This window comes from Manihot esculenta, chromosome 5 (genome assembly GCF_001659605.2).
Source record: "Manihot esculenta cultivar AM560-2 chromosome 5, M.esculenta_v8, whole genome shotgun sequence".
In the NCBI taxonomy this organism is placed as follows: Eukaryota; Viridiplantae; Streptophyta; class Magnoliopsida; order Malpighiales; family Euphorbiaceae; genus Manihot; species Manihot esculenta.
In genome coordinates, this window is record NC_035165.2 from 31,983,204 (window position 1) to 31,994,669 (window position 11,466).

At 28.9% G+C, this 11,466-nt stretch overlaps 2 protein-coding genes across 5 annotated transcripts; both read left to right on the forward strand.

Moving 5' to 3' along the window:
- The first annotated feature begins 1,242 nt into the window (after positions 1-1,242).
- LOC110615175 lies at positions 1,243-3,835 on the forward strand. Of its 4 annotated transcripts, none has more exons than XR_006350726.1 (3): positions 1,243-1,417; positions 1,887-1,984; positions 3,251-3,835. XR_006350726.1 is itself a non-coding variant. In XM_043956765.1 (2 exons), exon 2 carries the CDS (start codon positions 1,979-1,981, stop codon positions 2,414-2,416), a length of 438 nt encoding a protein of 145 aa, XP_043812700.1. In that variant the 5' UTR covers positions 1,245-1,417; positions 1,895-1,978; the 3' UTR covers positions 2,417-3,835. The 4 variants fall into 4 exon arrangements, 2 of the variants coding, with proteins under 2 accessions (XP_043812700.1, XP_021612595.1); XR_006350725.1 differs by having other exon boundaries at positions 1,245-1,417; positions 3,391-3,835; XM_043956765.1 differs by having other exon boundaries at positions 1,245-1,417; positions 1,895-3,835.
- A 516-nt stretch (positions 3,836-4,351) lies between these two features.
- On the forward strand, positions 4,352-8,525 carry LOC110615173 (nascent polypeptide-associated complex subunit alpha-like protein 2). Its single transcript, XM_021756899.2, is given in 5 exon segments — positions 4,352-5,244; positions 5,246-5,296; positions 5,383-5,473; positions 7,777-7,895; positions 7,981-8,525. Coding segments are annotated over 5 exon segments (657 nt in total). The 5' UTR covers positions 4,352-5,199; the 3' UTR covers positions 8,332-8,525.
- Positions 8,526-11,466: the final 2,941 nt, after the last annotated feature.

The following is an 11,466-nucleotide window of genomic DNA, read 5'->3' on the forward strand; positions in this document are numbered from 1 at the left end:
ATCTTACTCTATTCAGGTGTAAACTAAACGAAAACTACCACAAATTATATTTTTTCAGATATTTCAAAATTAAACTATTTATTTAATATGTGTATTATCAAGTTATTAAATAGTTCATACACATTTTACGATACGAATAAAAAAATAAAGATTTTAAACTAAAAGTTTTGGCAGAATTTTTTTTATTTTATCAACATCTCAATCTGTGATACATATGAAAAACACATCTATAATTATGTTTGATATCATATGATTCATTAGTTAATCAAATATTATAAAATAAAATTATTTGTCATCCTTCCAAAGTTATCATTATTAGATTTTCTTTAGATATATGCATAATTATTTGTTAATTTACATCAGTTTTATCACAACCTTCACTTAATATATACATGTTAAAATATAAATGTACAATTATTTAAAAGACTTAAAATAATAAGTTATGATCAATTTGTTAAAACAACATTTAATTATGTGTAAATATTATTATGATAAATTTATATTATGACATGAATGATTAAGTTTATTTAGTTGTCGAAATCAATTCTTTTTTTATATATATGAAAATTGATAAAAAATAAAATAAAATACAACTATATTTCTATATAAAAAATTGATTGATTTTAAAATTTTTATTTATTGGTAGAAAATAATCTATATTTGAAAAGTATTTTTATAAAAAATATTTTTTAAAAAGTAATTTATTTTTTATTATTTAGTTGTAATATTAAAAACAAATGATATTAAGAAATTTATATATAATAAAGTTAATAAGATTTTAAAGTATAAAAAATAGTTTTTTGTTTCTAGAAAAATATGAATTTTTTAAAATGATAAATCATGGGAAAAATATTTATATTAATTAAATAATTTTTTTGAAGGTTAGAAATATTAGAAAATGTTTCCATGAAATAATCAGAACCTAAATGTTTTCATTGATCGAGTGTCTTTAAGAAAAAAGAAAAAGAAAAAAGAGCAAGAAAAAAGGAAAAAGGCACATGGAAGAGAACAGAGAGAGCCGTTAGGCATGTCAGAAGTCAAAGCAAGAGTTTCCGCATATTATCCACATTTATAGCAACAAACACTGAGATATGACTTCAATTTTGTCCACATTCTCAAAACCCGATGGCATTTCCGTAAATATGCCATTTTCATATGATGTTTTTGTCTTCTTACTTGTTCGTACGTGCAACGGCAACAACTCCACCCATACCCTCTTCCCTCTATAAATACCTTTATCCCCTCTCACCTTGTGCCTCAATTTCATTTTTTTCTTTTGTTTCTTTAAATTTCACATATATAGATAGAGAGAGCGTAGGCTGGGAGGAAGGAAGATAAGGGTGTTGCAGGTCAACCATTTTCTAGGTTTTTCGTTTCAGAGCTGCATTTACTACTACTTAGCCTATTTGGTGATCAAGTGAGTTAATCTTGATTTGATTCTCTCTCTCTCTCTCTAATTTTCAGTTCTTTCCAATTTGTTATCCTTTTATATGTTAGTATAGAGATTTTTTTTTTTAATTCTAGTTTCTAATTGCACTTTTAGGTTTTGGTTGTCTGCTGATTTTCTTTTATAGCTCAGATCTAGTACTCATTACTTTATATTATTAAGTTTTTTTTTGTCTCATTTTTTGAGACCAAATCTTTTCTTTAAATGTCAAAATATATCCATTTATCCATGTCCTCGGATCTTTCATTATTATAATACCTTTACTTCATATATATATATATATATATATATATATATTAAACAAGAAGAATGGCAAATGAATTGTTGATTATGCGGAGAATGAATTTCATTACGAATCGATTTGTGAAGAATAGGGAAGTGTGGCTTTGGAAGCTGAGGTGCCTCTCTGTGTGACCCTGATCATTTATTCTATTATTAGCTTTGCAGAACTACTGGGGCAGAAGAGGCCTTTAGGAAGAGAGAAGCTATTAAGTTGAAAGTTGCTGAACTTGCCAAAATTCAACCCGAGCAATGGAGGTATATGACAAATCCATGGTATCAGGTCATGGCAACGTTATTTTTCTGTCCACTATTCTGGGCAGGGATGGGCCAATTCCTGCACACAAATGCGATTGGAAATGTAAAAATGAACATGTGTGTGGGAATATGTATCTCTGCAAACTAACTGGTCTCACTCATATCTGCGACCAGAACTGTAATCAGAGAATTTTGTACGATAACCATAGTTCTCTTTGCCGAGCAAGCGGTCAAATTTTCCCCCTTTCGCCAGCTGAGGAGCAGGCAATAAGAGGGGTTCGCAGGAAGATTGATGCTGACAATTCCACCTCCGAGAGCTGTGCTTTTAAGCGCAGGCGGGATGCCCAGATTCATCCTTTTGCTTTTGAGAGATCTTTCTCCACTGTCAGTCCAATCTGTAGCCAAGTTGGGGATGGCATGGATATGAACTAGATATATCTCTCCTATAATTTGAAATGACTCATCCTCATTTTGATGTTCCTTTGAAATTTTCCCTGTTTCCTGGAAAAAGTATGGATAAAAACTCGATGTGGGCACATTAATGGTTAACCTAATGTGCCCTCCTGTCTGTCAGAACTTAATATTTCCTTTAATGTTTAATGTTATTTAGCTCTTACCTTAGCATAATTTGGCTTTCAGTAGGATATTAAGTAGCCCCTATTTTTTTTATGAAATTTCAATTGGATTTACTTTAATCTAGTCTTAAAGTTCATTTTTGAACTTTAATATCAAATGATGCTTTCAGGTCATGAGTCATGAATATGATGCATTTGTAGTAATAATTTTTAGTGATGTAATTATTTCATTAATTGACTTCTTTACTACCTCATTGTGGTTTGCTATTGCAAGTATGCTTTTTCAATGCGTATTTTATTTGTAGAATATGTGATGATTTATTTGTTATACTAATTGTTTTTGTTCTTTGCTTTCAGTCATACTGTTTTATCATTATGCTTTCTTGTATTTGTCTTTATACATTATTTCTCCATGCAATTTTCTGGGGCCCTCGATTGTTGATGGCTTTTATTTTTTTCATTTATTGGCTATGTGGCACAGGGTTATTTGAAGTTCTTCAACTGGGGGCCTTTTTATTTTGATACCTCCTATCTGGTAGAATGTTAACATTGTCTTTTTTGCTTTGCTTTTGTTCCGTTTATTACAGGTTGAAGAGGAATAGTAGCCATCTATTACTTTTGCCTTTTGTGTTGTTTGCTCTATTTTCATTTTTTCCTGAGTTCATTTTCCTGAAATGTGTTATTTTTGCAGGGATCGAAGTGTGCGCAATTCAGCAGGATTTTAACATGCTTTATGCAATGATGAATAGACGTTTATGTCTTATGATGTTTTTGAAATAATAAGACTTGTCTATTCTTCTCTAATGTTTTCAATTTTCTTCTTTCTTGCAGTGAATAAAATGATGATGCATAGAATGATGGAATATTCAAAATTGTGTTGATGAATCAAGGAAAAATGGAGCATGTTGTTTCACCTTTCTTCTATTGAGGAAGTACCTAGAAATGATAAATGTTAGAGGTGTTTCAAGGTCAAAATCCCTAGTCTTCCAATGATGTTGGGCAGGAGGTAACAATGGCCCTAAGAGCCAAAAGTCGTTGGTATCTTTTTTGTTGGATTAATTGTAAAGCAAAGATAAGCTTTTGTGATGTATTTTAGCCACGTAAAGCATTCTCATGTAGCTTATTTTTTCTGAGATGAACTTTAATTGGTGAGATCACTGAAAGTGTCAACTATAACTCAATGATGATCTTCCAGTTCAGATGGTGATCCCCTATTGTAATCTTAAACAAAGGTGTTTAATTAAACCTTATTGCAGGCCATGTTTGTTAGCTGCCAGATTTTGTCTGCTTAAATTGTATTCTAGTCTGTTTTTTGTGTAGCTGCTCAAAAGTTTGCTTTCAATTTGTGAAAGCTGGTGTCTGCGCTTGAGTGTAGACTGGTGTCAAATTGTTGCTAGCTTTTCATCTGGATCTATAGTATATATCCAGGTTTATGCTTTCAGATATGCAATGAGTTGGGTATCGGGATAGTGGGTAAAGAAAGGAGATGTTACACTCAGTTTGCTTACCCAATCTCCGATAGTGATTTCATTTTGTCTTATTCTTTCCTTTATTACTTAACATAATTATATTAGCTCAATTATGTAATTGAGTATCTAAAAATACAATGCAGGGTGAGAATCCTAGAGTGAATTTTGAAGGGGAAAAAGAGAGAGAAGGAGAAAAAGGAGAAAAGGTACGCCATCGGCAGACAAGGGTTAGGTGTCGGTAGCTCGCTCATCGTGCTATTTTTCGGCATCTTCCCCTGCCTTTGGACAGGGGAAGGGCAGGAAGAGCAGGTTATATAATTTTAATGAGCCCCCTGTTTTGGTTTCCCTTGCCATCTCTACAAGTTGGCATTTGTTTGATTTGTGTTTGTTTCTTTAGTTACGCTTCATTTCTAGATTGTGGGGTTGACAAGGGGAGGGAATTTTTCTTGATCCGGTTGATGGAGTAGTGTCTGGGATATTGAGATCCAATTTTTTTTATTGATGGGAGGTCTTGCATGTTAGCGATGGTATATTAGAAAGTCACCACTATGTTCGATAATCCAACCCTTTTTAGTTACTATCGCCATGAGCTCTTTCATGTCGCATGCTTGAATCTGGTTATTTCCTGAAGCTGAGAGATCTTCATATTGCACACTTGTGCAAATGTTTTGGTTTCTTAGTATGTTTTGTTCGATATTGTTGAGTTGGTTTAAAGGGTTGTCGGTTTAATTTGAATTTGGTTTCAATAGATTTAATTTGGTTTGAAAACGTTCATGTACACAATAAATTAAGAAGTAGGTATCTTTACTGAAAATATTTTCGATAGACTTTTTACTCTCGTTTTTTTTCTATTTTATAAGTCTCTTTCAAAGATCATGTAGGATCTAAGAAACTCTACTTATCTGGGTGAAGTAAGGTCTCAAGAAGTTCGTAATTATATATAAAACTCCTTTTTACGCTTCCAATAAATTTTCACTTCCCTAGCCAACTTTCCAAAACAAGCCTTAATCTTTGTGGGCCGAATGATTGGGACTATTATCAGAAAAATGAGGCCCGGTTTACGAGTGATCCTCGCCTTCAGAAACCCCACAATACAGCCGATGCTTGGAAACGGTGAAGCAAAGACAGCCCGCTTAATCGTGATTCCTCATTATCCCATACGAAGGCAACTATGGCGCCAGGTCCTGTTGTTGAGGCTGAGGCCGCCAATCCTGAACTTAGCTGAGCAGATCTCTTCCATTGAAGAGCAGACCCAGCAGAAGTTCAAAGTATTCATTTTTCACCTGTTCTCTGCATTTCTTCGGTTTTGTGTCGTACATCATGTGTGATTGATTTATTTATTCTGTATCTTTAGCTCGACGATGAGCCTATTGTAGAGGACGTGAAGGAGGACGACGAAGACGACGAGGACGACGAGAACGATGATAAGGATGATGGAACCCCAGGTGCAACCTTTTGTTTTTCTCCTTCCTTTTCGAGGATGTTCAGTCCTTCCCTAATTGATTCCGATAATAATGTTAATTCTGTGTCTTTAAATTTGGTAATTTTCTAATCATTGCTTATTGATGAATCTGGGTGTTCTTGCATCCTTTTGAATTTGGAGTAGCTTCACTGTTTGACAGTTTTATGTCTTTGTGTCTTTGTATACTATTAGTTCTGCATTATAAATATGGTTAATGATTGGCAGAAAGAAAATTGAGAATTCCTTTTTTCTATTTTACAAAATGTTGAGACTTTAAATATGAATTTGGTTTCCTCACCATTGGTGGGTCATGTGTACCAAAAGAATGGTTCATTATACGCTTATTTGATTTTATTTTTACTCTTTTTTGTGCCTCTCCTCTTTACTCATATCTCTGCTTGTTGCATTTTCGCTCCATTGCCTCTTTGTGATCTAGTGCACTTTGAGCCTTTACTAGTACAAGAGGGAATAAATTGTATTAGATTTTATGGTATTGAAAAAATGAATATGTGAATATTGATATCTGAAAATGATAGAATACCTGATTTTAATGTAGTTAAATAAAACTGCACTGCTTTATCACAAATCCTACCTCATTAATTTTGTTGACTTGTTGACATCATCAATAAGCTTATGTTTCCTAAGCATCAGCTGGTTTCAAAGCTTTTTGTGTAGGGTCTGTTTGTGTGGTTGTTCACTGCTATGGTAGGGAGACTTAGGGCCTGTTTGGCATTGCTGTTAAAATTGTTGCTGAGAAAAACACTTTCTTAAAAATACTATTTAGAAAATATTAGAAAATAATTTAAATTTATTTTTGACATAATTTAGTAATGAGAACACCAAAATAAAAAATAGCTTTTCTCAAACTGCCTTTTTTAACAGCATCTAAAAGGATGCTTTTTCAAAAGAAAGTACATTTTCAGCCCTCAAACTCAATGTCAAACAACCCTTTAGTAGTTTCTTAAATTTATTGATTAGATGGTGTCAAAAATTGATATAAAATTAAATTTTTCATGTTTTGGCCGTAAAAACATTCAAACAACAACTGTTTTTTTTTTTCCAAACAGCATTTAGAATTGTGTTTTTTTTCTGGGAAACAGTTTCATGATACTGATATTGGGTAAATTATATTTACATCTCTCAACTTTAAGGGTAATTTCATGTTCATCTCTCAACTTTAATTTTATCTCAACAAAAGTCCCACTACTTGCAATAGCAGGTTTTTAGGTTAAAAATAATAAAATTATTTTTTCTCCTCCTTTTATTTTTTCTCTTTTATAATTAAATTAATAAATGTTGTATTATATTTTATTATGCTTACCAATAAAATTAATTATTGTTATTTATTGCTTCTATTATTAAATAAAATGTTATAACTTTTATATTATTCTATTATTATTTTGCAATATTATTAGAATTCTCAATATTTATTTATTTATATAATATTTTAATTAAGGTTCTTAACATTTTAAATAAATTATTATTAATATTTTAATAAATTAATGTTAATATTCTTAATTAAAATATTACGTAAATAAATAAATATTATAAAGCATGAGAGAAATAAAATGAAAGAGGGAAAAAAAGAATGTAATTTCATTATTTTTATCCTATAAACCTGCTATTGCAGGTGAGAGGGACTTTGTTGAGATAAATTAAAGTTGAGGGATCTTTTGGTAACAAAATGAAGTTGAGGGGCGAATATGAAACTACTTTTAAAATTGAGGGATGGATGAATGGGGCAATATTTATCATCACATCTTGAAACTTTTCTTGGAGGCATATCACTGGTTTTTGCAATTACAGAAATTTTTTAATTTAAGTTTTTCCTTGTAGCTTTTGTGGAAAAATGTTTTCTATTTCCATTGTTTTCATGCAAGTACTTTCATTTCTTGCTTATTTTTCAGTAGGCAATGTTTCAATGCTCATCTCGTTGTTTTTTCTTTCCGCTCCTCTGTTGATGCTATTTCCATCTGTTACAAGTCATGGAAGACTTGTGGCTGTTCTTACCCCTCTATTTGGTATTGTTCATTTCGCAAGAAAAAAATTTAAATGGATTCTAACAAAATCATGCATGATTTCATTTTTTTTAAAAATGAAATTTTGTAATTTAAAAAAGAAACAAATTCTTCCATTCCAAACAATAAATTTATTTAATAGAAAAGAAATAAATTGAATTGAATTGTTGTGAAATTTTTTATATAATTTCTGTTTCATGTTGGTTATTTTCATTTGAAAGGCGCAATCCTCTTTTATTCAGCTTAATTATTGGAAATCAACATGCAGGGGAATATGGGAGTTCTAAACAGAGCAGAAGTGAAAAGAAGAGTCGCAAGGCAATGTTAAAGCTGGGAATGAAACCTGTTACTGGTGTTAGTCGGATAACCATCAAGAGAACAAAAAATGTAAGACTTCTCTTATTCTATTCTCATGTTGTTTTTCTCATTATATGATTTGTCTCAATTAACTAAAATTTTCTTGGCATTTCAGATACTATTTTTTATATCAAAACCAGATGTTTTTAAGAGCCCCAACTCTGAGACGTATGTCATATTTGGGGAGGCTAAGATAGAGGATTTGAGTTCTCAGCTGCAGACACAAGCTGCCCAACAGTTTAGGATGCCAGACATGGCATCTGTGCTTCCAAAATCAGATATTTCTGGTGCAGCTGCTGCTTCACAGGCAGACGAAGAAGAGGAAGAAGTTGATGAGACTGGGGTTGAGCCTCGAGATATTGATCTAGTTATGACACAAGCAGGAGTATCAAGGAGTAGGGCTGTGAAGGCTCTCAAGTCGCATAATGGAGACATTGTTAGTGCTATTATGGAGCTCACTACTTGAGTGGTTTCTGGCAGGTTCATGTTTTATTTTACCAAGTAGGTTTAAGTTGATGAGATATTGAGTTAATTCAGATCGCTTCACCAATCTTCAGGTGGTTGAATTGTCTGCTGTCTATGTCAAAGTTGAGAATTCTATTGCAGTGCAGTTATTGAGCGGTAAAATAGCATTTTTTAAAAAAATTTCTTTTTATAACATTTGAATTCTGCATTCTTATATATATGTATATAAATAGCATAATATATTTGTATTTTTTTAATTTGTATCGTATATTTAATATATTTTTATAATATTAGCATCTTTTTTCCTGTTTAGTTGCACTTTATTATGATATTTTTTAAATACATGAGATTGATTGTCTCAAAATTTATGAGCAATCAGTATAATTAATTTTTTTAAAATTAATTTTATAAACATTAATTTAAAAAAAAATATTTTATGAGATTATATATATATATATATCACAATTAAAATTTGAAATATTTATAAATAATAAATTAATTTAAAAAAAAGTAATCAAGATATTTTTCCATTGTTTCTTAGTCCGTTATATTAAAAAAATAATTACAAAGTAGGAGTATTTACTTATATGCTACATACAAGATTTTAAACATAAAAAAATAATTTTATATAGATCTCAAATTGTTATATATCATTAAAATATTACAAGCAAAATTTTATAAATAAAAAGTTAATTTTTTGTAAAAATAAATTATATAGTTATTTTTCACTTTAAATAATAAATAATATGCAACTCTATTAATTTGTTGACCCTTCAAGAATAATTTTCTTCCGCTCGTCTGTGCTTCAATAACAACTTCTACTGCCTTTTTGTCAATAACAACTTCTACCATCTTTTTCTCAGGAGATTTTTAATTTGTGTATTTAAAATTGGAATAAAAATATTTATGAATTTAATGTTGAATTATCAAGTGGCAGTCGAAAAGAATATTGGTTATTTGTCGGGCAACACAGACCATTATTTATTTTATTCATTTTATTTTATTTTTTAATTATTAAAATATTAAAATTATATTAATTAATTAATATATTATTTTATATTATATTAATTTAATAATTATATTTATATTATATTTTTTATTATAATAAATTTTTATAATATATTTTATTAATTTTAATATATTTTTATAATAATATTATAATTAAATAATACTAATTATAAATTTATTTACCTATTATTAAATATATATATAAGAACATTGAATTAAATAATTAATAAAAAATTAATTAATTAATTAATTAATATGAATATTTAAAATTATAAAAATTAAATTTATTTTTATAAAAATATTATTATGCAGTCATACATAATTATTATTGTATAATATTAATCGTTCTAATATTTTAGAAAGATATGAAATACATTATTATATAATTAAAAATATATAAAATTACTGATATTATTTAATTATAGTATTATTATATTAATTTATTAAAATTTAAAATTTATTATAATAAAAAATATAATATAAATAAAATTATTAAATTAATATTATATAAAAATAATATATTAATTAATTAATATCATAGGATTTGAAATGGGTTGGAATATTACTAATATAAATCGAATTTGAAATCGGGTAGTTTAATAATATAAATTAAATTCAAAGTCGGGTAGTTTAATTTTTGCAGATACCCGACCCGTTTACGTACCTAAACCAGCTCACTACCCTTTATGCTTCAAGCTTAAGAACACAACAAGTGCAACAATTTTACTAGTAGCTAATTTTCTGTTTGGATGTGTGGAAAAAAGCATGTATTCAATTTTTTTGATGAAATATTATTACAATTTTAATTATATAAAATAAAAATAAATAAAATAAATAAACAATTTTACTCATGGTTTTTTTTATAATGCTAGCCGTATGTAAGTTTTTCTTTGCTCCAGAAACATAATTTACATAATAATTTACATATAATTGTAGGGTGGGGATTTGCCTCACTAGAGGCCCAAAATGCTGACTATAGCATGAAAGTTACATTTTTGGACCTGCTGAGGCCATTCCACGAGCAGTTCGGCAAATTTTTGATACACTAGAGGCCCAAAATGCTGACTACAGCATGAAAGTTACATTTTTGGAACTTTACAGTGAAGAAATCACTGATTTACTAGCTTCAGAAGACACTTTGAGGTACACAGACGATGGGCAAAAGAAACCCATTTCTTTGATGGAGGATGGGAAGGGTTGTGTAGTTGTAAGAGGCCTTGAAGAAGAAGCTGTATACAGTGCAAATGAAATTTATACTCTTTAGAAAGAGGAGCAGCCAAAACAAGCGCAGCAGGTTCTTTTTTAGTCAGTAATTATTTAATTTTACCAATGATGTGGAAACATGGATAGAAAAAAGGTTTTTCTAAATAGAACCTATTAATAGCATCAATATAATTATATATCACGAAACTAATTGTATAAAAATACTAATAATATAAATATAATGAATAAAAATTTAAACTCATAATCCTAAAATTATTTATATCATAATAATGATAAAATCTTTCTCCATTATATAATATTTTATTATTTCTATGTCCGCCGAAAAAAGAAATTCACAAATATTTTTTTTTTCATTATGATCCTAAATATATAAAAATTTTACTACTTATCCCTCAACACAATTAAATCTGTTATTTTTTAATAAATTTTTATATTTTAAAATATTAATCAATACTCTAAATGTTTGTGGTCCATTCATATAATATTATGAAAATTTTTATTTATATCTATTTTCCATATTAATTATTGTCTAACATTATATTTATCATAATTACAAATAATCAATTATCTCTCAATATAATAATAAAGACAAAACAAAAAATACTAAATATTCAGCCTATGCAATTAAAGCTGTTAATGCATTTTTATCGATATTAAAATTAAACCTATAAACTAATGCAAAGCAATAAAATTCAAATTCAAATTATTATCTAAATAGAGAATATTTAAAAATAATATTATAATAATTTTGCATATAACCATTAATCAGATTATATATAAATAATATTATAATAATTTTGCATATTCGATATAAAACCTAGTTTAAAATGTCAACTCTGATCCGAGAGTTAAAAGACCTCTTCAATAAGCCGTTAGACATCACTAGTCAATAAAAAAAAAAAAT

Bases quoted from the DNA above. Each gene is read 5' to 3' on its own strand.
- LOC110615175 (XM_043956765.1), top strand. From the start codon at position 1,979: ATGGAGGTATATGACAAATCCATGGTATCAGGTCATGGCAACGTTATT.